This window comes from Prionailurus bengalensis, chromosome D2 (genome assembly GCF_016509475.1).
Source record: "Prionailurus bengalensis isolate Pbe53 chromosome D2, Fcat_Pben_1.1_paternal_pri, whole genome shotgun sequence".
In the NCBI taxonomy this organism is placed as follows: domain Eukaryota; kingdom Metazoa; phylum Chordata; class Mammalia; order Carnivora; family Felidae; genus Prionailurus; species Prionailurus bengalensis.
Window position 1 is genome coordinate 45735736 of NC_057351.1, and position 25494 is coordinate 45761229.

Genomic DNA, 25494 nt, shown 5'->3' on the forward strand with positions numbered 1-25494 from the left:
AGGGGAAGGAAAAAAAAAAAAAAGGTTAGAGAGGAAGGGAGCCAAACCATAAGAGACTCTTAAAAACTGAGAACAAACTGAGGGCTGATGGGGGGTGGGAGGGAGGGGAGGGTGGGTGATGGGTATTGAGGAGGGCACCTGTTGGGATGAGCACTGGGTGTTGTATGGAAACCAATTTGACAATAAACTTCATATTAAAAAAAAAGTTTCTAATGATGCCCATCACCTAAGTCCAAACCCCTAGCAGGGTATCCTCAACCTCTGCCAATCTGGCCTCCCTTTTCTTTCTGGTTTGATTTCCCATCCTTCCTCCCAACACACTCTTTACTCTTGTTACACAAACCATATTTCAGGAACCAGTGGCTGGACATCACCTGGAAGCTTTTTAGAAATGCCAAGCTCCCATTCAGGGGCCTTGGCCCTGCTAACATTCCTTCTGCTGCCATTGTCATTCAGCACCAAGCCCGTGATCCCAGAGTGACAATTCCTACCTGTTATCACTGCCAGCAAGATGCCAGCAGCAAGCAAGAAGTACCTTTTCTAATCACGTTCATTAGAAAAAGTCTAACAGAGAGTACTAATAAATTATGACTCTATTCTCAAGTTAGGTCAACCAAGATCACCAGCATAAGTTAATTGCACTACAAACCAGAAGACTGCTTTTGGAAAGGAAGCAAGCAGGGGCCCTTCTGCTCCCTCAGTTTGCCAGAAGGGCCACAGGAGTCCTTCCTCTCTCTGCCAACTCCCCAGTTACTTAGAGGGCAACGCCAGCTCTGTGGCTTACACACTGAGACATGTAAAGGCTCCCACCTTCAGGACGAGAACTGAACACAGCATGGTAACATCCACATGCTGTTTGGGCGCTGCATAGAATAACGGCTTCATGCCTTCGGCTCAGGGTGTCTTGAATTTCTACTTCACTGGGAAAAGAATCCCAGGACAATGTGGCCTGAATTTACCCAGGGTGATGGGAATAGCATGAACTGGGATGAGGGTGCCTACAAGTGCAAAGGCCAGCTGGTGACAGGTCCTGAGAGCCGATGGAAGCACTGGTCAGCTCAGGCTGGAGCGGAGAGTGTGAGAGGGCAGCCAGAGCGAGGCGCAAGAAGTCGCTCCAGCACATCAGCTCTGTTAAGCTCTCTGATTCTAGAATCTCAGCAAGGGAAAAGCAAGTTTTTCAAGGGTCTTTGCAGGGGTGAGGTATTCTGCTTGGGAAATCTTTCTGCTTCCTCCTGGCTTTCACATCACCATAGAAAAGTGAAGAAGTGAAAGAGAACAAAAAGACAAAGAAGAAAGTCTTGTTTGGTTTCCTGCCTGTCCGCCTCCCACCCAGAAGCAACTGCAGCTTCTGATGTTGTCCAGGAAAGCTCTGGAAGGAAGAAGAACAGCTCCCAATAATGGTGCACTCACCTGCCCGGAACCCTTGAGGCACTGCACAGCCTGCTTGTGGGTGAGGCCACACAGACTCACTCCGTCCACCTGCAGGAGCCGGTCACCTGGGAGGGGGACAGATGTCATGTCTCTGAGCTCCCAAGGCTGCAGGAAGCATTCCTCTGGGAGGCCCCTGCCCAGCACCCTTCCATGCAGCCTCAAGGAGGGACAGGAAGCTGAGCTGTGAGGAGCCCAGATAGGTCCTGGCTGCCAGCTACCTCTCTGGACATCTTTATAGATCAATGATACAAAAATCTTTCTATTATTGGCTCACAGAGAGGTTGAGCCAACTCTGTAGAGCCATATCCTTCCTCCTATTTTCCTCTGAAACCATTTTTGAAAGTATTTTCAAGTCACTTAGGGATTGTATTTATATCCCGAGGATGTTTTTTATCTCAAAACAGGTCAGAAAGACCTGGTTGATGCCAGGGACACAGGAATTCTAGAGAAATTAGAAGTGACTAAGATCCGAGGTTCCCTTTCTAGCTCAACTGGCCATTTTGGAGAGCAATAAAAGTCACCCCCTTGCTTCAGTGTAGTGACTGTGAGGAAGGCCAGAGAGGAGGCTTGCCGGTGTCCTCCCTGGATACCAAAAAGTGGGGTCACCAATGCATTCTCTGTCCTCCGTGGGAAGCACTACTTTCTCCCATGAAGGCCAGCAGCAATGGGCTTATTTAAAATCTCATATTTTAAAATCACCTTTTGCTTCCCAATGTGCCACTACAAACATTTGATCCCCTTGTTAACTTATCATGCAGGTGGAACAGGTTACATCAGCCCCTTTCCCAGGTGAGGAAACCAGAACCTGGAGAGGCCATCATTTGCACAAAGTCTAGGGTGGGAGTGAGGCAAAGCCTGGAGGCTGTACCCCCCAGGCCAGGGCTCATCACATGACTCAATGCAGTTCCCAACATACTCCGCCCCTTACCCCGCAGGATCTGCCCTTCCTTGGCAGCTGGCCCTCCAGGAACGATGGATTTCACGTAGATACCCCCATAGGGCACGCTTGTGTTAATGCCACCCTGGAAAACACAATGAAAAATTCACCACCTGTCTGCCCCCTCCTGAAAGAGCCTCCCCAACCTCCCTAAGAGATTCCCCCATCTGCCTGACACTCTATCCCAATACCTCATTTCCATGTGACAATGTCTTATATACTCACTTGTTCGTCCAGACTACATTATTTGCTGTGCAGCAAGGTTAGATGCCCAAAAGGAGTATAACAACACAGCCAGCATGAGGGAGCTGTGCCCCACACCCAGCCCAGCACTGACCCATGGCAGGTGTTCAGAAATTGAAGTCACATCAACATGCCACATCATCTCTCCATAAGTAGCAAACAGCATACATGGATGCAGGCACAGGCCCAAAGGCGGGCCTGACACATCTTGTGTTCTTGAGTTTTGATTTATAGGTACAAACTTAGAATTAACTACACAGTGTTCTATAACTTACGTTTGTTTTTCTAACTTAACAATAGATCGCGAACATCCCTACAGGTCACGAGATGAAGATCTAAGTTTACTTTTCTTCTGATTTCTTCACACACGTATCCAGCAGTGGGAGTATATCATTTTTGTGCAGTTTTTTTTTTCCCTTCCCTCCTCCCGGGTCCGCAGATAGACCTTAGAAGCCAGTGCAAAGTGATCACCCTGGACCCCACTCTGGCCAAGGTGACTCTGTTCTGTCCTTGGAAGCGGGAGCACCAAGCTTCACCGTGACGCTGCTCTGGATGACCATGGGTCACCCCCACTCACCTTCAGCTTATGTCCCTGCAACCCCACTCTGCTGCGCCTTCCTGGTTGTACAGCATGACCACAGAGTCAGGACCCCATCACCCAATCCCACCTGCACTGCTTGGAGTGCCTGATCATCCTACATCTCCCAGTTTGTCTTTGAACTCCTAGCCCCACCCCAACGGAGGTCCCACTGACTTTCTTGGCTCACCACTTCTCGTGTGCTTCTTGTACCCAGGACCACATTATCAGAGGTTGCTATATGAGTGGAATGCCCACCAAGGCTACAGATGAACATCTTTTCAACCATGTACTTCCCGAGCTTGCCTAATAATTCTTACAGTCACGCTGAATCCAAGTGTCCCATCTTCTTTAACCAGTTCCACAAAGTAGATTTCACTGGCATTGATTTCTGAAGGTGGTGGAGGACAAGATGTACCAGCATCCTGCCCCTAAAGAACACAAAAATAAAGAACGCATGAAGGCACTTGCCCTATGTAAGCTGATAGCACCTCTCAGCTCTCACCAGGATTACGCACCAAAAGAAGCATGAATTTCAGCTTCAACAGGGATCATTTCCAGCTTTATCAGATCTTCCCTACATGACCTTGGCCCAGTCCCTTGGTCTCTCCAGCCTTGGTTTCTCAATCCACAGAACTGGCATGAGAGATCCCCTTCTCACTGTGACTATGAATCATACCCAGCACATAGCAGGGCTCAATAAATATAGGTTCCCTCATGTTTCCACTCAAGATGCACATATCATTTTGAGAACTAAAGCCATCTAGGCACTTCCTGGTAGCTTCACGCATGACACCAGCTAAGCGATGTTGGATACCAGAGATACAGTAGCTTCTTGAACAGAAAAAACCTCAGGGGAAACTCTGATCATCCCTAGCAAGAGTAGCTGCACTGGAGCTCTACTTAACAGTGGATGGAATGCCTGAGGAAAGGTCAGAAGACAAGAATTATCTACCACGTGCCAGGGATTTAACTCCATACTATGACAACTATCGTGTGTGATTTGTTTGGTCATTCATCCAGTCATGCAACAACGTTAATTGAGCACCAATTACGTGTCAGGCATTGTGCAAGTTGAGGGGACAGCAGTGATAATACGGACCTGCCCCTACTGAACTACTGTTTAGTAGGGGAGAAACTTTTAGTGAACTGTACCCACGGGTGGAGATAGAGCCACGGGTACTCCCAGACTTCTGTCGTGTCTGCCCCCTTTACTTAGTTGCTTTTGGTTCACCACATTGGAAAATACCATTAATACCATAGGAAAATAAACAGGCTGAAGTAAGCTAGAAAATTATCAGTCCAACAGAGGAGGTTCCAAAGAGACTGGCATAAAACAGACGAAACTCCAATTGTTCCAGAGACAGTCTACCCTACAGAGTCTGGCAAGATGTTTTGTCCAAACTTTAAAATCCAAAGAGTAAAGCAGCCACTAAGGGTGAAGTCCAAAGCAAGAGTGTAAACCCCACTATGCCACTGAAAGTTACCAGCCTGCAAAACTGTCCTTGTGGCCCAGAAGAGCCTGTCTTGCACAGGTTCCATAGCCTGTACCATGGTCAACTGTGGCTTTGGAACACCATCACTCCCGTCAACTGCTCACCAAAAACTAGCTCGCAGGTTTGCAGCCTCAGAGGCCCCAACCTGAATCCCTCTTGGCCCTGCTTCCTGCCAAGGAGGACCTTCTGAAGTACAGCCCTATGGTGAAAGCTTCTGCTCTACAGTCCCACTTCGCGGATTCAAATCCCAACTCTACCACTCACTCCCTGAGAGACCTCGAGCATATTCCTTTCCTCTCGTGCCTCAGGTGCCACACCTATAAAAAGGGTTGATGATAATAATTATTTCATAAGCTTGTAATGGCATCTACGGCCATACCACCCTGAACGCACCCTATCTCATCTGATCTTGGAAGCTAAGCAGGGTTGGGCCTGGTTAGTACTTGGATGGGAGACCACCTGGAAATACTGGGTGCTGTAGGCTTTTGCCTTTGGCCTTTGGCCTTTGGCCTCCTTTACCTCTCCTTTGGCACCCTCCCTCCCCAGGGAGCACGGCTCCGGCCAAGCTTATATGATATAAAACATATAGGTGCTCAAGATCCTGCCTGACACATGGTTAATCACTCCATAAATGTCCACTGTTAGGATTATCCTCATACTGACCCCTTATCCCTGCTCTTCATGGGGTACACTGTCCAGCTGAGGCACCATGACTGATTAGGAAGGAGCTAACATTCCTGGAGCCCTACTGTGAGGCAGATCCCAGGCACTTCTGTCCCCACAGCTCTGTGGCTAGACATTACCTCTACTCATAAAGGATAAAAATGAGATGGAGAGAAGTGGGATAACTCGTCTGTGTGAACCAGAGTCCCAGCAAGAAAGCAAAGGTGTACAGGCTCAACCTGGGCCATGGAGGAGAGCCTGCGCGAGGCCTGCTTTCAGAGGTGGTGGCATTTAAAGAAACCAGCAAGGAGGGCTAAGGACACTGGGGCAAGAAACAGTAGGTTCACTTACTTTCTCTGAGCCTGAGGGGCAAGAGGAGGGAATGACTGGTGGAATCTACAGAGTAGTTCTATGGTGAAGAGCACCTCATACAAGCTGTGCTTTCAGAAGAGGGACGAGGCCAACCTGAGCACAGGCAGGGTGACAATATTGCCCCCACCCACCCCCAACTACTGACTCAACCAGGGTATAAAACAATAGCATATACATATATTGGTCTCTCTTCACTTCCTGGCACAGAGCTCCTTCTACCCTTGTAATTTCTTAAGTCTTAAGAGACTGGGAGAATATTTTATACTAATTTTTGGTCTTTGACCCCAGTTCCTGACACAAAGCTCTCAAATCCCTTGGAATTTCTTGAGTAATAGTCTTTTGTTCTAAAGGGGCAGCTCTCGGTGGGTTTCTGGATAACTTCAGGATGGGGGCTAGTTACCAGAAAGACCAAGCCATGATTAGAAGCTTGGAACTTTCCACCTCACTCGACTCCCCATTGATTTTGGGGGGGGAGGGGGAGGGGGAGAGGAGCTGGAGAATAAGTTAATGATCCACCATGCCTATGTGATAAAGTCTCCATAAAAATACCAAAAGCATGTATGTGCTGGAAGGATGGCATACCTCAACCCCATGAGGACAAAAGGTCCTGTTTTCAGGATCCTTCCAGGCCTTGGCCTATGCATCTCTTCACTGGTTGTTCACTTGCACCCTTTAAAACATTCTCTGTAATAAATTGGTAATACCAAGAAAACTGTTTTCTTGGGTTCCATGAACTGCTGTAGGCAATTATCAAACCCAAGGGGGAGACATGGGAACCTCCAATTTGTAGCCAAATTTGGACAGAAGTGTGGGTAACCTGTGGATCTACTACTTGTGATTGGCTTCCCAGATGGAGGCAGTCTTGTGGGACTGAGTCCAATCCCACAAAACCTGTGGGACCTGGTGCTAACTCCACTCAGTTACTGCCAGAATTGCTTCTGGTGAGAAACCCACACAACAGTGCCGTAAGTGTGATGTCGTAAGTGGGGTCCTGGTATGAGAGTAAAGGAAAGCAGAGAGTTTTTTCTAGACACAGGGCCTCTCCTGGGCACAGCCAACAAGTGGACAGAAGGCTGACACCGTCCCTGAACATCAGCTTCATGGGGCCCAGAGCAGAAGGGAGAAAGTTCTGGAGGGCAAAAGGAGACCTTTCTACCAAGTGTCCAAGGAGACACAGCTCAAGGCGGTGGCGCTGGGACTGAAGCTCATAGCCCTCTGTATCCCAAAGGTGGCTTGTCTTCTTCCTCCCTGGCATTGTCAAGAGCAAAGCCATTGAGTTGGATCTCGAGGGACAACTAGAGGCCAAGAATTATGGAATGCCTGATTGTCCATACATGGCCCTTGGTAGCAGTCAATGTTATTACCAGTAACAATTATAATCAGTGACTGAGGACACTGAAGGTTCAAAGACTGAGCCCTACAGCCCGGGAACGGCCCAGGCATGGCTTTGCCTTTTCCCCTTTATGTTCTTCTCCATAGCCATGCAATGCAGGCATTTATTTCCATTTTGCAGACGAGAAAGCTGAGGGTCAGAGGGAGTAAGTAAATTCTATCTAGCTAACATGGCAAAAAAAGAGCAAAGAAGGAATTTGGAGCCAGGACTATTGGAGTCCACACTGTTCTCTTTTCTCCAAATTCTAGAGAGTGAACCAAGGGATGATTACCATTAATGACAGAGGGGAAAGCTAAGGCCTCACCCTGGGCAGTAAGCTCTGAGTCTGAGCCATTTCCAGTTCTTCAGTATTTTTCTCCTGGTCCTGTGCACGTGATGAAAAACTTCCCAGGTGCCCGTTGCTTGGGCTGTCTGTAGAGAAGACCCCAGAATTGGCTGGGCTATTCTTTTCCTCACTTGGGGTATTTCCACAAATACCTATGAAAACAAGCCAAGAAGTCAACAGCTTGGAAACGCTGGCATTTCGGTGGCATCATGCTACATGGGGTACAGTATTTTCCTCCAATGACAGAGAGACCTTTTATAGCTGCTGGGAACGATGTCAGTTTAGCACCTCGGAAAGGATGATGCATTTAGAATAGAGGAAGGGAAGATTCGGAGTGTGATTTAAAAACCTAAGTAGAGGTTTGTGACTCAACTATGAAAATATGGGAGCAAATGGAGAGTTAATAATGCCAGCTCCACCTTATTAATTTATTGCCATGTGATGGGCAATACATAAACACACACACAAGCCACTTATGTATACACACACACACAAACACACACACACACACATCTTTTCGACATATCCACCAGGAAGGTGTTATCCCAGCTCAAATATGAGAAAGCAGAGTCAGAAGGATTAAGTAGCTTGCCCAGGATCCCACAGCAAGCATGTGGTGGTGCTGTTAAACTCAGCCTCTTCCAGAGATACCACTGAGCGTGCCTGTAATCACCATGTGATCCAAAGACCAACATGTTAGGTCTTTTGGGGAGGATTTGGTAATAACAAGATGGCGGACTCCTTGTGGGTGAAGGCTAGGCAACTAATTCGTATTTACCCCATGTCTGACCCTTGACCTGGCACAAAACAGGGGAAAGAATATGAGGTCAGAAATCAATAGACAAAACATTGGGCAAGGTACTTAACATTTCTGGACCTCAAATTCCTTATTAGTTAAAATACAGATAGTATCAACAACCTTTTGGGGTTGGTAGGGCTTAGAAGTTATATATGTAGAGAGATCTTTAATATAGACAGAGAGAGATGAAGAGAAATTAGTTTAGTACATGGTAGAGCCTCAATAAATGTATTTACTATTTTTTTAAATGTTTGTTTATTTATTTATTTAGTTAATTAGTTAGTTATTGAGAGAAAGGGTGCAAGTGTGTGCAGGGGAAGGGCAGAAAGAGAAGGAGAGAAAGAATCCCAAGCCAGCTCCACACTGTCAATATGGAGCCTGACCCGGGGCTCGATTCCATGATGGTGAGATCATGATCTGAGCCCAAATCAAAAGTCTAATGCTTAACCCACTGAGCCACCCAGGCGCCCCAATGCATTTACTATTAATATGTTAATATTAGCTGCTTAACAAATAAATGCGAGAGGAAGGTATACTAGTCTGACTTTTTTTAGATCTGGATATATAAACACACAAGTAGGTTTACTTTTGATACAGACTCATTAGCACACAGGGAAGTACCTAAACTCACACATTGAATGAACTGTAATTTAATGAATTAGATTGGAAGTTATTCGAGCATAAAGGTATTCAGTAGGGAATGGTGGGGCCATTGTTCTTTAATGCCTTATCCCTAGCCATTTCATTTACAGATTCTACTGTCATTGTCCTTCTGGCAATGTTGTAAGCATCTGTTCATTTTCTTCCACACACTCCATGCGAGATGAGGACAGGATTTATGATTGAAATAAAAAGTCAAGCTATACAACGTGAGCCTGCCTAACGGAAGTACAAGCTAGGAGACCTTCTGCGGAAATTAAAACTCAATCTGTCATAGAGAGTGATGGCTCCCATGATGGGAACGTTATCTGTCTTGTCCTTTAACTCAGGTCCAGAGCACCTGCCCCCAACAACAGCCTAACCACAGACAAATGCACAGCAGTCAAGGGGTGCCTGGGTGGCTCAGTCGGTTGAGCATCCAACTCTTGATTTTGGCTCAGGTCATGATCTCGAGGTTTGTGGGATCAAGCCCCATGTTGGGCTCTGTGCTGACAGCATGGAGCTTGCTTAAGATTCTCTCTCTCTCTCAAAAAAAAAAAAAAAAAGAAGAAAAGAAAAAGAAAGAAAGAAAGAACGAAAGAAAACTTTAAAAAAATGCACAGCAGTGAAGCCTTGGCAGCTGTGTGAGGAATGCCAACTGTGGTAATACACACTTACCAACAGGTAACTGGGGCCCTCAGGTGGAAAGACATGTAATTCACAGGCATTATGGGAAGGCCGCTGTCCAAAATTCTAGTGTGAAACTGTGGTTTGAGCCTCACAGACTCTGGGGGCCAACTGCTGACACCTCCCATCCCAATAGCCAGCCTTGAATGACTCCAAACCGATCCCAGCCCAGCTGCATCGTTTCCTGACAAAAAAAAAGGATGCTTCGATTCCTCCTTTCCGTCCTAGTCCTGTGCAAAATGTGGAAGGGAATGAAAGGAAGGCTAAAATAGGATGTGAAGAACAGGGACAGTGCTGGGAAATCCAGCAGACAGTGTGAACCGGGGCTGGTGTCTCACAAGTGCTGGGGCCGAGCCCCCAGGTCAGCTCCAAACACAGGGTAGAAAGCACATGGCTGATGCTCCAGCTTTGCTGCCACCTCCCATCCCCTGTGGCTTCTGTCCAGCGGCAGCTACCACACCTGGGAAAACCATCTGGCCACGGGGGTCAACGTGTGCAAGACTGAGAGAACGCACGTGCCTTTCACAGGGCAAGGCAAATGGGGTGCCTACGTTTAGGACCAAGAAAACATCGGCTGGTGTGATGTGAAGCATTTCTGTACATAAGGGGAAACTGTCCAGAGAACCAGGAGTGTGAGAAAGAAATCCAGGAGCTGGGATTTGCAGGCAGTCTGCGCTTCAATTACAGGATCGTTCAACCGAAACGCAGTAGTGATTCCAGGTAACTGGGAGGGAAGGGAAAGTTAACATCCCTCCTTACTTCCACTCATCTCCCCAAACCTGCTCCAAAAAAAATAGCACGTAATAATGTTATTCTTTGATGTGGGAAATTGTTGCTCTCTCATACTTACCTAAAGGATAAATACAAGTGTCTCTTAAAAGAATTTGACTCTCTAGGTTGATCTCCAACATGCCAAGTCTTAGCCAGGTAAGACCAGTGCGCTTGCTATACGAGCTCACCTTCAAGAGCAGCTCTCCAGTCTCCTCCCCAGTTGATTGCCATATCCAAGCCCCAGCTACGTAGAAACTCTGGAGCAGCCACTTTCCATAAGGACTTGAGTGACAAAAAGAATGTCCTCCCTGTCACGCAAGAAGAGTGAGCAGGAAAACACACAATGGCTGTATCGGTCACATCTGGTAAAGAACTGGGTGGGGGAGACCACTCCCATTGGGCAGACCAAGCAAGAGTAGAGCCCATTCTGCCCAAAGAACTACAGAATTTAGTGCTTTGTGCCACAACACTGCCTCTCTGCAAGCCACCAGCATGAGAAAAGCGACGCCAAACCTATGTAATCTCAAAGATCTAGTACCTCGTGGTGGTAACAAACTCCTGCAAATGGGGGAGGTTCTCCGGCTTCTGAACACAGATGAAGACATACACACCTTTTGACTGAGAAATGGTTAATTCTATGCTCTCCGGAGAATTCTGAATCATTCTAACAGCCATGTCGAACGTGAAGCCCTCCAGACTGATGTGATTCAAGGCTAGAATCTGCCCTCCTGGAAAAATAAAGCATCTTAATAATACCATCAAGGAAAGAAAGAGACATTCCTTAAGGTAGTGTGTCTGGCAATTTAAAAAGACATACCTGGTTTGATCCTGTTAGCTTTTTCAGCTGGTCCCCCAGGTATAAGAGAAGATATGAAGATGCCAGGGTCAACTTTGCCAACATCTTCTCCCTCATTGATGACAAAACCTATAATCCAATGGTATATAATAAGATGATACTTAATGATTTTGCTGCCCAGAGAGGTTAGGTTATTTGCTTGAGATCACACAGCTACCAAGTGGCACTGCTTATATCTAAGTCCTCTGATTCTCAAACAGCTCTTTCTACTCTGCCGGACACATGAATAAAAGTTGACTGCACCCCATTAGTAACCACAGCTAAAGCTGGGAACACGACCCATCAATGGGCACTGAATTTTGCCCCAGTAGATTCAGAAATAGGAAAGAGATTTTTTTTTTTTTTAATTTGGGTGTACTGGAAACACAATGTTACATTAGTTTCAGGTGTACAACATAGTGATTCAACAAGTTTATACATTACGCTATGTTCACAAGTGTAGCTATGATCTGTCCCCATACATCACTATTACAGTATCAAAGGAAAACTTTGACCCAGAAATTCCATTGTTTGTTAGGGACACTTAAAGGGAAGAAAAAGAAGTGATCACTGAAAAAGGCAAGTTGAGAGAGAGGCAGGAGAGGGGAGTAGAAAAGTCAAAAGGGAAAATGGCACAAGCCTCCCTTCTGCCCAGAGGGAGAGGCTGGGTCTCACCTACCAGAAGCCCTCTTACCAAAACCGCGACGTGGATCCCGGCGCAGTGTCACATGCACGATTTCTCGTTCCGGCTCAGCTATAAAGCTCTTTCTCCTGTTACTTTGTGGCTCTAGAGGTGGAAACAAAGCCCCACGTTGTGCTTTTCCTCAAATTATCTGAGACCTAATACAAAAGCGGTAAACAGTGTTTTACAGACACACGTGCACAGGTGCACACAACACTGGGAATGGATCACTGAACACACACTTCTGATTACCATCACTGGGTCAACACGCTTGCTTCATAGAGCCTCACTGGGTCAGTACAGGCTCATGACGAGCAGAGACAAGAGTGGGGGTGGGGGGCATGGTACTTGTTTTCTATGCAACTTCCTATAGCTAGTATCTTTCTGCATTGGTCTTGGGACAAGACAGAATTTGAGCAAAGATGTACTTGCGGGCAGTGAAAAGTCAAACTAAAGTTAGAGCACGGACATGGGACAGCAAAGCCTTCCCCTACTGGGTCTCTAATAATCGGGGGTGACATAGTCCCATAGCTCAGCAAGGGTACCCTGGAGGGCTTCCCCCAGAGCCTGGGTCTTAGAGAGGACCCAAAGCAGAGCTCTGAGGTTGTTCTGGATGAGCTGGAGTCCTGGGGTGAAGCGCTCCAATTCAGGCCACAGAGCACATGGGAAAACCCCCAAATATGACCCACAGCTCAGAGCTGTCCACATCTCTCCTCCCCCCCAGGGACCTTGGCAGACCCTGGCGGACAATTATGGTACAGAGCAGCACAGAAGGGACTGGGTGGCTCAGTCGGTTAAGCATCTGACTCTTGATTTCGGCTCAGGTCATGATCACAGGGTTGTGAGATTGAAGCCCGCATTGGGCTCCATCCTCGGTGTGAAGCCTGCCTGCTTAAGATTCATTCTCTCTCTCTCTCTCTCTCTCTCTCTCTCTCTCTCCCTCCCTCCCTCTTTCTCTTTCCCTCTCTCTCTCTCTCTCAAAAAAAAAAAAAAATGCTGCTCAGTGGGATTCCCCAGGCTTAGGGGGAATTGTCAAGCCTAAATATCTTCTCTAGTTCTGGAATCATTTTGTCTTTACTTTCCCTAGGGTCCTCCCCAGAGGATGTATGACAGGGAGAATGCTGCCTACCCTGTCTATGTTTTCTGGTGATATTCAGAGTCGGTGAAGAGTTATAGCTGAAACGGATGGTGCATTTCTGACCACAGCACTCCACAGAAGGTCTTCTTTGTGTGGGACCAGAGCACTGAGAACCTTCACCAGCACTGACACATTTCAGACCCACATGCCCCCGGCCCAAGCCAAAGTGGGACTGCAAGGGCTCTTCCTGACCATAAGTCATTTTGACATTAATTGAAAAATCACAAAGACTGTGAATACGACCGGGAAGGCAGCGTGCAGTGGTGGCAGAAGCTTTAAAAGCAAGCGTCACGTGTAGGATTTCCTTTTTCCCAAACCTAGCCCACGCCCCGGCCCATACCCCTGTGCACGCTGGGAACAGGCGGCCCGGAGAGACGGTCACGAGTCGTCGGCTTCTGGATCAAAGAGATGGTCTCCAGCTGCTCCCGACCCATGCAGGGGCTGCAGGGAAAGGCCACAAGATGAGAAAAGATGACTCTAAGAGGCAGTTTCCTGGCATTTCTGAGTATGGTTTGTGGGGAAGGTAGCCGCATGCCTGGCCAGCCAGCAGACCCGCAGACACACCCCATCACAGGCTGACGTGGCTGTCAGGAGTGTACTAGAAAGAATAGCTTTGGGGTCTTTCTGACTCAGAGGGGACCCTAGAGTCACCTGGGCCCCCTATAAGCCTCCTACTGTCTCTCCTTTGTGTTGGATATGCGGCCCTTCCAAACCCCCGTTTTCTTAACTATATAATAGGAATAGTATTCTTATTTCCCACACTCGTGAAGTAATATCACACGTTTGGCTCCAAAACAAAGTAACGAGTATGAAGGGTCCTGATTTTTTGTTGTTTGCTTTTGTGTTTAGTCCAGCCCGCCCCCCCCCCCAACTGTGATGGGCCCTGAGGGCTCCACACAGTAACTCACCTGCCTGACCCTTGCAGGCTTTGGGTGGGCTACCCCCTAATCATACCAAGCTACGAACAAGAACTTCTCATGCAGGCATCCAACTGGCCTTTGCAGAGCCAGCATTCTAGAGAACAAAGAATATCCTATCCCCTAGGGGAATAATGAATTCAGTGGTAACACTGCCCCACCCCAGGGTCAGCTGTACACACGATAAGCTACCTTGAGCGATGAGCAAAGTAGAGAGTAAGAGGGAAAAGTAGATGCACAGCCACGGGGGCTCAGAGCCCTGGAAGAAGCCGGTGTGGGCCTCATCTGAAGAAAGGAAGGCCAGGAAGGCCAACCGTCTGAACAGATTTGGCCCTTCTTCCCCCAGACTGTCCCCAGCCTCGGTGAGCTCACAGCCGCCCCACTGCTTCAGGCAGCCAGACTAAGGCAGGGATGCGGGCGCAGGCAGCTTCCCACGGAGCCTCTTGCCTTTCCCTTGGATCAGTGATGCCAGGTGCTCTTGGCATGGAGCCTGGCACCGCTCTGTTCAGACAGGTCAGAGCTAGAAAGGGAAGGACAGGAGTGAAGGGGGAGAGGAGGCGGGTGCGGGGGCCAGGAGCAAGCACAGAGCCATTCTTCAGAGATTAGGAATGAGGCCTCGCTCTGGCTTGGCTTCTGTTTGTACTGTGCATTTCAGCAGGTTCAACCCTAGTCGACTGGGCCCCCGCCAGGTGTCAGGCCCTGGGCTGGCAAGACACTGAGGGCAAAGGTGGATCAGAGGTGGGCTCCGCCTTCTGGGAGTCCCCAGCCCACGGCAGAACGTAGAACAGGTGCCTTTCGTACCACGTGGAGCCCACCAAAGTGCCCAAGGAGAGGCACTGCACAGCGCTCCTGGGTTTACAGGAAGGACACTCCCAGGAGTCCTGGAGGGGCCAACAGAGGCTCTGAGGACAAGGTCACTGGGGAGAACCTTTGGAGAAAGGGAAGGACTTTCATGCCCCAGGTTTCTACGGCCTGCCTGATCCTGCCACACGTGCCACTGTTGTTTAAAAAGGATAAGGGGGGGTGCCTGGGTGGCGCAGTCGGTTAAGCGTCCGACTTCAGCCAGGTCACCATCTCACGGTCCGTGAGTTCGAGCCCCGCGTCAGGCTCTGGGCTGATGGCTCAGAGCCTGGAGCCTGTTTCCGATTCTGTGTCTCCCTCTCTCTCTGCCCCTCCCCCGTTCATGCTCTGTCTCTCTCTGTCCCAGAAATAAATAAACGTTGAAAAAAAAATTTTTTTAAAGGATAAGGGGCTGGCACTTCCTGCCAGTCCCACAAGGACAAAACGCTGCATGATTCCATCCCTAGGAGGCAGCTAGAGTGGTCACAGGCATAGGGACGGAAAGTAGAATGGTGGCTCTCGGGAAGTCAGGGAGGGAGGTGGGGATTGTGGGTTTGTGGCTAGAGCTTCAAGTCTGCAGGATGAAAACGGTGCTGGAGATCGTTCGCACAACAACGTGAGCGTGCTTAACACTGCTACTGAACCATACCCTTAAAAATGGTTCAGATGGCGAATTTTATGTCATGTGTATTTTACTGCAAACCTTAAAAAAAAAAAAAAAAGACCATTTCCTGGAAGCCTCCACACGCTGGCCACAGAGCTGAGGAAAAAGCAGAGGTGCTACTGTTCTCTGGAAGTTCACTGTTTAACAAGCAGACAGGTAGAGACATGTGGATGTCAGGGTAGAAGGGCATGAAGGGCATGGGCGGTTGCTCTTTTTTTTTTAATTTTTTTTAATTTTTATTTTTGAAGGGGAGAGAGACAGAGCGTGAGTGGGGGAGGGGCAGAGAGAGGGAGGGAGACCCAGAATCTGAAGCAGGCTCCAGGCTCTGAGCTGTCAGCACAGAGCCCAACATGGGGCTTGAACTCATGAGCTGTGCGATCATGACCTGAGCCAAAGTCAACCGACTGAGCCATCCAGGAGCCACAAGGGCGGCTGCTCTTAAAGGAGCCAGTGACATCAAGGAGCCACCCCTTTGCAGGGACAGTCAGGAAAGTTTTCACAGGCAAGGTGATGTGAAATGGGGAGCCGGCTTCTCCGGGGAGGAGGGTGAGGCAGGGGTGGTGTGTCAGGGTTGATGCCCCCACTGACATCTCCATTCTAAGGCGTGCTGAGCAAACAACTCGGGAATGGCGCCGGGATTGGGGTCCCCCCTCGCCTGTGTGAATGCCGGCATGCAGTGCCACCCTTCCTGTCCCGGCTCCAGCCACCAAGCCGCAAGCTCCGGGCTGCAGGCCAACAGCACAGCCTGCTCCTGCCCACACAGGCCCCTGGGCTTGTCACGTCTGTGAGTGCCACGAGGCGGGCACTGTGTCTGTCCTGCTCATATTGCATCCTCCGCCAGTAGCCCGGGGCTGGCACACAGCAGGTGCTCAACCAATTTTTCCAGCAAGACTAACTCGGGCCTTTACTCAAGGAATCCTCCCCTCCCTCTCCCTGTGCCCAAACCCACCAGCCGTCACGACCTGGTGTCACATGCCCCATGCAGCCTTCTCCAGCCCCCTCATTTGGAAATAACCACATATGTTTAACTCATTCTATCCCTCTAGGGGGTGTTCCTACCATGTCTTCTAGAGACGAGGAGAAGGGACCCACGTTAGGACACTGACCACAGACCCAGCCCATGTTCAGTGCTTTCCAGCATGGTCTAATTCCCACAGCCATCCAGGGGGTGGGTGTGTTATCACCATGGACAAATGAGGAGGTGGAGGCACTCATTAAATAAGTTGCTCAAAATCATACAGCAATAGATGGCTGAGCAGGCAGCAAGACGCTGAGCTGGCTCCAGAGCCCCGTCTGAAGGGGCCCCCGGCTGAGCCATCTTTGCACCAGCCACAGTAGAAATGCTGAACATCTCATTCATGCCACGGAGACCAACAGAGCAAGATGGACGTCCGCTCTCGGCCCACCTCAGACTCTGGCCACGGCAGCGGTGAGCAGTCCCACGGGAGCTCAGGCTCGGCTCGTGCCGACGACGTCCAGTGTGGTCCTCCTTCTGCCCTAGAGGTTGTTGTACATCTCGGCTGCCCTCTGCCCCCGCTATCCCCCACTTGCCTGAAAGCACGGGGGAATTCGTGCCTCCCACAGACAACGTTCCAGCAGAGGGGGTAGGAGCCAGTCCGGAAGTGTCCGCCTGCCTGTCCTTCAGACAGACAATTCTGGGAGGCCTTCTGTACACTTCTTATTGGGAAACAGCCCTGGATGCCCACACCAGCTACTCCGATGGCAGTGCCCTCCTTGGTTCGATTTCCCCCTCCTGTCTCACCCTGCTCACTCCTGCTTCCTGGCACCATCTCCACAAACCACTGCATTCAGTCATTGTCTCTGGCTGTGCTTCTGGGGCCTTCCAGATGGCCAAGGACTCCGTTTCCCTTTTCATGTAAGGGCTGCTAGTAACCTCCAAAGCGAGTTGCCAAGATCTCTGAACATTGGGCATTTGTGAACTAAGATGGAAGTAGTTAGCAGGGTTTGCTGAGGACTCTCACCCGGCTTTCTCTGGAGTAGGCTGGCTGCCATGGAGTGCTGTGAGGCCCTACTGTGCGAGCCCGTGGGCAGATTGCCGGAAGCCCCTCATCCTCGGGAAGGATCCTTTGCAATCAACACATTCTCGAGGTGGCCTTGAGTCAATCATAGCTTCTTCTGGCTTTTAAAATGTTGTAAAGCACCATTAATTTAAATGCCAGAGTAAAAACGGCCACAAATTCTTTGACACTCCTGCATCAAGAGGTGAAGTCTGTTTGTCCTATGCTTGAATCTGTGCTGACCTGTGACTGCTTTGACCAAAAGAGTATTTCAGAAGCAACACTGTGTCGGCTCCAGGCCCAACCTTTAGGAAGACTGCCAGCCTCCCCTTGATCTGTTGGAGTCCTGAGCCGCCATGGAAAAGCCTGGCTACCTGGCTGGAGGCACCATGTGCGGGGGGGGGGGGGGGGGGGGGGGGGCTGAGACCAGATAGGGAGTAAGAGGTGCCCCACAGAGCTCACCTTCCCAGCCATCCTTACCAAAGGGCCACACGTGTAAGCGAAGTCATCTTGGAGCCTCCAGGCCAGTCCTGCTGAGTACTGTCCTGCTGAGTGCTGTTAAGTGACCCCAGACAATACTACATGAAGCAGAAGAATCACCCAGCCGAAGCCTGCCTGAATTTCCATCCCAGAAAACTGGGAAACAGAATAACAAAATGGCTGATGTTTTAAGCCACTGTGCTTTAGAGGAGTCTGTTACACAGCACTAGGTACACTAACAGTCGTGCTCGGTCATTGCTGATTTTGTTTGTGGTGCACGGTGATGCATATCTGCATCAACAGAATTTGGGGCGTGAATCTAAGAATTACATATATATGTATTTATATGGAAAAGAATTATAGATAGATAGGTAGGTACATACATACATTGCAGTTCGGACGAATTATCCGTACCCTCTTGCTGAAGCAAATGTATAACTCATTCCAGAAAAACACCTCCTCCAGAAAACCTCCATTGGTCATGTGCTGCCTGTGAATCCAAGCTATTTATATAACTTGCCATGTAAGTGTATCCAACTTCGAGGCTGTTTCTACATTTACGGATCCATGTGTTATAATGTAAATTTCTGTTTAGAAGCTCATTATTTTCAGTTACAAATCAAATGACAAGCAACCCATCAGTACAGAGACAGAGTAGTATAAAGGTTAGGAGTGTGGATGCCAGGGCCAGATGGGCTCAAAGCCCGAACTCTCCGTTTTGTCCCCTGTACACCTGGAAGAACCACAGAAACCTCTTCGCAGGGTGGTGAGGGTAAAATCAGTTGATGTGTGCAAATGCTTAGAACAGTACTTGGCTCATGATAAGGCCAGACAGGCTAATGACAACTTGTTTATTTTGTCCTCTTCGATTTTGTTCCATCACCTAGTTCTTTCTCCACCAGAACAACATAGAGCAGCGCAGGGGGATGGTGTGTCCGCCCTGTGACATTAGCATAGACTTTGCCCAGAGCCCGCCTTCAGGAAATCTCCATGGAACTGGCTGATAGTTGAGTGAGCATATACTCCCCTTAGATATCCGACATCTTTTAAGTAACTTCTTCAGGTACAGAGTGCCCCGGAGGGCCAAGTACAAGGTGGCGTGGACTTAGAGAACGGATGTGTTAAACCCACCTGCCTCGGATCCCCCGTGCCGCAGTCTCCTTGCTGGTTTCCAAAGTGAAGTTATCCAGAGACAAGCGCCGCAGGCCCCCTGCAGTGGCTTCTGGCCCGGGTGCGGGTGTGAACAGCGCGTTTTCCGAGTCCGACAGCCGCTGAATCCAAGTGAGAGGCTGAGACTGGGCCAGGTGTGCAAGACTCGTATTGGCCATTTGCACACACTTATCATGGTCTGAAACTTGGAAGAAAAAGATAAACAACATAAACACACGCAAGCATGAGCCTCGATCTATCACTCTCAGGGCAACAACACATCATAGACCCCCGTTTCTATTGTTGCTTTTCTTTCTCCACAATTCATCCTCAGGCTGACTCATGGGGTCCTTGCAGTTAGCCAAGCCTTCCTAATTAGCACTCACTAGTGAAAGCGACCTTGGAAACACAGCAAGGGTAAGAGGACTCTCTCCCTCTCCCTGCAGCTGACAAGCCCCCAGCCAAGGGTCTGATGGGTGTTAACACTCAGGGCGATGTCACAAATGTCAGCAGAGCCTTGTGTAACATCTGCTGTCGCCATCCCCTCTGCTCAGTGCCTTTACAAAACTGTCCTCCCAAATGTAACAAGTGGGTCTTCAAATTACGTGGGCTCTAAGACCAGGCTCTGGCCCCTGGATTACAGTCTTTAATCTCTACGCAGTTTAGTTTCCTTGGTAATATTTAAGATCCAATATTCTGAAATATGAATACGTATCAGATGTATTGAGCCTCCCAGCCCCAAACTTCCCTTTCTCCTTCATGTGGTAGGATGTAATAAATGGCTCTGATAAATCCCCTGACTCGAGACCATGCATGTAAGTGACTCTTACCACTTCACTATTCATGTCATTCATAAGAAATTGAGATTTGATTGATAGAGTTCTTAAATTAACTAGGCTTTATAAAGCCAAGTTTGTATTTTGAAAAAGGAAAATGATGACTATATTCGGGCCATCTGCTCCCTGCTAAAACGGGGAAGGAAAAAATGCTTGGGCACATGGCGCCTGTGTGGCTGCAGTTTTCTCTGTCTGCATATACGCGTATCTAAAGTACGGTGGGGCGCCTGGGTGGCGCAGTCGGTTAAGCGTCCGACTTCAGCCAGGTCACGATCTCACCGTCCGTGAGTTCGAGCCCCGCGTCAGGCTCTGGGCTGATGGCTCAGAGCCTGGAGCCTGTTTCCGATTCTGTGTCTCCCTCTCTCTCTGCCCCTCCCCCGTTCATGCTCTGTCTCTCTCTGTCCCAAAAATAAATAAACGTTGAAAAAAAAAAAAATTTAAAGTACGGTGAAGTGCTTCCACTTTGAGGGTGTCCGTGAGCATCGATTTTTCTCAGGCAGAACCCCCTTTGCTACACTCGTGTCTGGTTCCTTGCCAGGGCTGTGCCCACTGAACAAGGTAGCCTTTTACAAATATTTCTTGAGAACTTTCTGTGTCCGAGACGTTTGGTACTATTACTCACCCACAGTGGGCAAGAAAGAACAAAGGACTATAGTCAAGTTAAATATGACCTGCAGCTTTTGCACAAGTCGTATAGTATCTTCCTCCAGAGCCTGGGCCCATTCAGACACGAGGCAACAACAACAGTAACATCAACACCAACAACTCACATATGCTGAATGCTTATTATGTGCCAGGGACCGTGGTGAACATGTTCGCTATATGGCCTTATTTAAACTCCACAATAACCCTGTCGGGGTAGATATTATTATACCCATTTTATAGAGGAGGAAATGGAGGCTAAGAGAGAGCTAATGATTTGCTCAAGGTCTCAGGGCTTGTAAGTGGTAGGGCAGGACCTACACTCAAGTCAGCTGACTCCACAGTCTGTACTAGAAATGGAGGTGCCCAGGACACAGAGACAAAGGCAGCAGCATGGGGATGTATCCGAGACATGCTCAGCCTTCTGATCACCAGGGCCCAAAGGGACAGTGATCTCAGGCTTAATTATGCACGTGAGATAACTTCACGTGTTCAGCAGCCTGCAAGACAACATGCAGTGTAGCCGGGGAGCAAAGAGAAGGACTCAGGGCAAGACATAAGTGAAGGTTCAGGCCAGGCTGGGAAGAGTCTGACATGCCATCCTAAGTCTGGGCTTTTCCCTGCAGACAGTAGAAAGCCCCTGCAAATTTTCAGCATGAAAGAACACAATCATATTGGTGCTTTTAAAAGGTCACTTTGAAGGCCAAGAGCAAGACAAATTAGAGGGACATGACTGCCAGCAGTGAGCCCAGTTGAGAGCACTTGGGGACAGGTGGGATGTGATGAGAGGATGCGGGTTCAGACCCCCTCCCCCACCCAGTTTCTTGCAGAGTGAGTGGGTGGTCTCAATTGAACAAGACAAAGATCATGGTGGAGAGAGTTGTATGGGAGGATGAGAGCAATCATGGACACGCTGAGTTTGAAGGCCATATGGGGCCGTTAGATAGATGGACGTGGCCGGTTCCTAGCTGGATGCGATCACTGAAAATGGTGTCTGCAGACAGAGTTTCTAACGTGAAGAAATATTTTTAAAGGCAAAGAAAAATTGTCTAATTTTTCCAAAGAAGACATACAAATGGCCAACAGGCAAATGAAAAGGTGTTCAACATCACTCATCAACAGAGAAATGCAAATCAAAACCACAATAAGATGTCACACCTGTCTGAATGGCTACTACCGAGAAGACAAGAGACAACAAGTGTTGGTGAGGATGTGGAACAAAGGGAACCCTGGTGCCCTGTCGGTGGGAATGTAAACTGGTGCGACCACTATGGAAAACAGTGTGGAGGCTTCTCAAAAAATTAAAAATAGAGCTACCGTATGATCCAGCAATCCCCACTTCTGGGCATGCGCCTGAAGGAAATCAAAACACTACATTGAAGAGATACGTGTACGCTGTGTTCACTGAAGCGTTATATACAATAGCCAAGGCATGGACACAACCCAAGTGTCCATCAACAAAAGAACGGAAGAAGCAATGTGTGTATATGTATTTTTATATATGATATATTTTATATATGATATATTTTACATAATGTGTGTATATATACCTCATATATGATATTTATACATCATATATATATTTTTTAACCATCAAAAAGAAGGAAATCCTGCCACTTGAGACAACATGGATGGACTCTAAGGGTATTATTCTAAGTGAAATAAGTCAGACAGAGAAAAACACATATTGTATACTCTCATTTATATGCAGAATCTAAAAAGCTGAACCAGCAGAAGCAGAGAGGAGAATGGTAGTTGCCAGGACCTGGGGGCGGGGGGTGGTAAGGGAGGTTAAGGGAGATGGAGAAATGTTGGACAGAGAGTACACACTCCCAGCTATAAGATGAATAAGTTCTGGGGATCTAGTACATAGCATGGTGATTATAGTTAACAATACTCTATTATATCCTTGAAAGTTGTTAAGACAGGAGCTCTTTTTTTAATTTTTTTTTTAATGTTTATTTATTTTTGAGACAGAGAGAGACAGAGCATGAACGGGGGATGGTCAAAGAGAGAGGGAGACACAGAATCTGAAGCAGGCTCCAGGCTCTGAGCTGTCAGCACAGACCCCGACGCAGGGCTCGAACCCACGGACCGTGAGATCATGACCTGAGCCGAAGTCGGACGCTTAACCAACTGAGCCACCCAGGCGCCCCAAGACAGGAGCTCTTAAACGTTATCACCACACACACACAAAATGTAATTAGGGGAAGGGATGGAGGTTTTAAGTACGTTATTGTGGCAATCATTTTGCAATATATAGGTGTTCAAACAATCATATTTTACACTTTAAACTTACATATTTATGTCAATAATAATGCAGTAAAAGAAAAAATACAAGAGAATAGCATCACCTCAACCCAGCCCAACAAAGAAAAATTGCCTGAAATAATCCTTTTAATGCAAATGTTAGATTCCTGAAAACTCTTAGGATGGTAGTATTTGCAGTTTGAGAGAATAATATATTATGAGCAAAATAAGCCTACAAGGTCTAGTTTCGCAAGGGAGCCTGTGGGTCTGTATAAATATTTTACATTCAGTGGTATTAGGCAGTAAAAGCAATATTGATGATGTTTCACGCTGTATCTCAGCAATAGCAGGTAAAATATAATTAATTTACATTCATTATCTCCAGCTCCCTGCAAACATCCTAAAACTGCCACTCTGTGATCTCAGTGAAATATTTATAGTTTATTTTGGTTTGCTGCTAATATACCCCCTTTGTTTTCTATGTTTCATTCTGCATCAAAACACTCAGTGATTTCGTTTCCTGGTTGATGCCGTGTCCCAGGACCACAGAACCCAGCGTTCACAGTCCCCACATGAACTGGCTAGCACTGAACAAAATCCCCACAAGCAGAAGCTGCTATTACTTCCCACACGGAGCCATGAACATGAGACATGGACCTAGAAACACCATACATACTAGCCCAAGAGATGCCGGTGTGCTCACCTGAGGACACCAAGGCTCAGAGAAGGCTGCCCAAAGTCACACAGCTAGTAAATGTCACTGCCCTGAGTCTACTGGGCTGCAGGGGCCACATTCTAAGCCAGGGATTCTCAAACTTTTATGTGTATCCAAATCACCTGGGTTCTTTGTCAAGTGCAGACCTATTCAGTAGATCCATAAGGTGCCTGAGATTCTGGATCACTAGCAAGCTCCCTGATGATGTGCATGAAGAGACCACTGGATGAATATGAAGGCTGAAACAACTATATTATATTGTTCCCTTTCCTAAGTAAAGAATAAATAATGCTTAGAGATCAATAGCAAATGTGATAAATCCAACACACAAAGCCAAACTTCTCTAGTCCGAAAGTCCCTGTTCTGGCAGGTTATGAAAGGCTGTACTGCAGAGTGAAATGCACAAGCACTAGGCTAGGGGAGCCACAGGTTCAAACCTCAGCCCTGGCACCCAGCTGGCATGTCACTTAACTTCTCCATGCTTCAATTTGCTTCCCCCAGTAATGCTGGTGCCTGCCTCATTCAGCTGCCAGACAATTGGGGTTTAAGGAAACAGTATATTACGAGCATAAATGAGATAATTCATGGAAGGGCTTAGCATACTGCCTGGGAAAGTACTAATAACAGTAACAAATGGTTCCCTAGCACTTCCTAAATATTCCGTAAATATGAACTAGTCTTTTGTGATGTGTGGCCTCATTTTCACTAATAGTCTCTTTCCTAATTAAAGCAATAATACATGTGCATTGTTAAAGTTTGGTGACTATTGAAAAACACACAAAAGGGGAAATAATCATGCCTGTGTGCCTGACTCACAAAGGGAATAACAAGCCCACAAAGGTACTTTGGTGCAGTTCATTTCCATATTCTTCCTTTCTCATTTTATAACACATTAACACCAACCAAATTACTATCCTGGTGTCTATGCCCGTGCTACCCAATACAGTAGGCACATGTGGCCACTTAGGTTTAAACGTAAGTTAGTTAAAATTACATAAAATAGAAAATTTAGTTCCTCAGTTCTATTTGCCACCTTTCAAGTGCTCAGGAGGTACAAATTGGTAGTGCCCCCCATAAAGAACGGTGTAGATAGCCCATCATTGCAGAGAGCTCTATCCACGCCAAGATACGGCTTCGTGTTTTGCTCTCCCTCATTGAGCACCAGATTATGTACATTTTCACGTGTCATCAGTCTCCAAAACTGACTCTAATGTCTAACTTATAGACATGTGTTGTGATTTATTTCGCTAGTCGTCCGTGTTTGGGGACTTAGCTTGCTTCCAAATGGTCACTATCACAAATAACGTTCTAGTGAACACCCATGAGCCCATAAACAACTGTGTGCTTCCATATTTATCACCTTTGGATACATATTTGTCAACAAGCAAAATTGCAGGGCTAGTTGACATGCACTTTTTTTTAAAGGCTTTTGATATATGTTCCCAATTGCACTTCAGAAAGATGGTATCCATTTACCCCACCCACCACCATGTTACTTATTTCAGCATTTACCAAAGAAAAACAAAACGTATTTCATTTTAAGATGGTATTTCTTGAGTTGTTAAAGACATCTAAAACTTTGTGGAGGTTTCTGGGTCAACTGTACACATTTACACAAATTATTTTATGAAACAACAAACTTTCCGACCTGGAGGTTGAGAATATAGTGTCTACTCACCAGCTGCAACTGGCAGGAAGCTCATCTGGGCATTAAATCCATGCTGGGCAGAGCAGAGTCCCAGTAAATATTTACAGGTCTTGGCTGAATCAGTGACAAACGTGTGCTTTTTCCCAGTGATGCCACTTGTGATGGTGAACTTCTTTCGCTGAAGGAAGCAAACACGGACATGAATGTATTGGTCATTTTGACCATCCTTGAAGCACAAGTGTCCAGAGAGTTATCAAATGCTGGAGCCCTCCGTTCAATATCAACGTACTAGGCATCCAGAAGTGTGTGACAGGTACTGTCTGTCTGACCATGGCCCAATATGTTTT

General features: G+C 47.6%; 1 protein-coding gene and 1 non-coding gene across 3 annotated transcripts in view; one reads left to right on the forward strand and one right to left on the reverse strand.

The window, feature by feature from the left end:
• The window catches only part of FRMPD2 (FERM and PDZ domain containing 2), an 87423-nt gene that overhangs the window by 21949 nt on the left and 39980 nt on the right, over positions 1-25494 (reverse strand). For both annotated transcript variants that reach the window (XM_043596809.1, XM_043596808.1), the window contains exons 14-23: positions 25178-25325; positions 19039-19261; positions 13329-13429; positions 11863-11955; positions 11151-11258; positions 10945-11061; positions 7417-7589; positions 3509-3619; positions 2360-2453; positions 1411-1496 (exon numbers count right to left, since the gene is read on the reverse strand). In XM_043596809.1, the coding sequence (XP_043452744.1) occupies positions 1411-1496; positions 2360-2453; positions 3509-3619; positions 7417-7589; positions 10945-11061; positions 11151-11258; positions 11863-11955; positions 13329-13429; positions 19039-19261; positions 25178-25325 (1254 nt within the window). The remainder of the gene's footprint in view (positions 1-1410; positions 1497-2359; positions 2454-3508; positions 3620-7416; positions 7590-10944; positions 11062-11150; positions 11259-11862; positions 11956-13328; positions 13430-19038; positions 19262-25177; positions 25326-25494) is intronic.
• On the forward strand, positions 5050-5168 carry LOC122493641. Its single transcript, XR_006299997.1, has one exon. It is a non-coding gene; the product is annotated as a 5S ribosomal RNA (ribosomal RNA).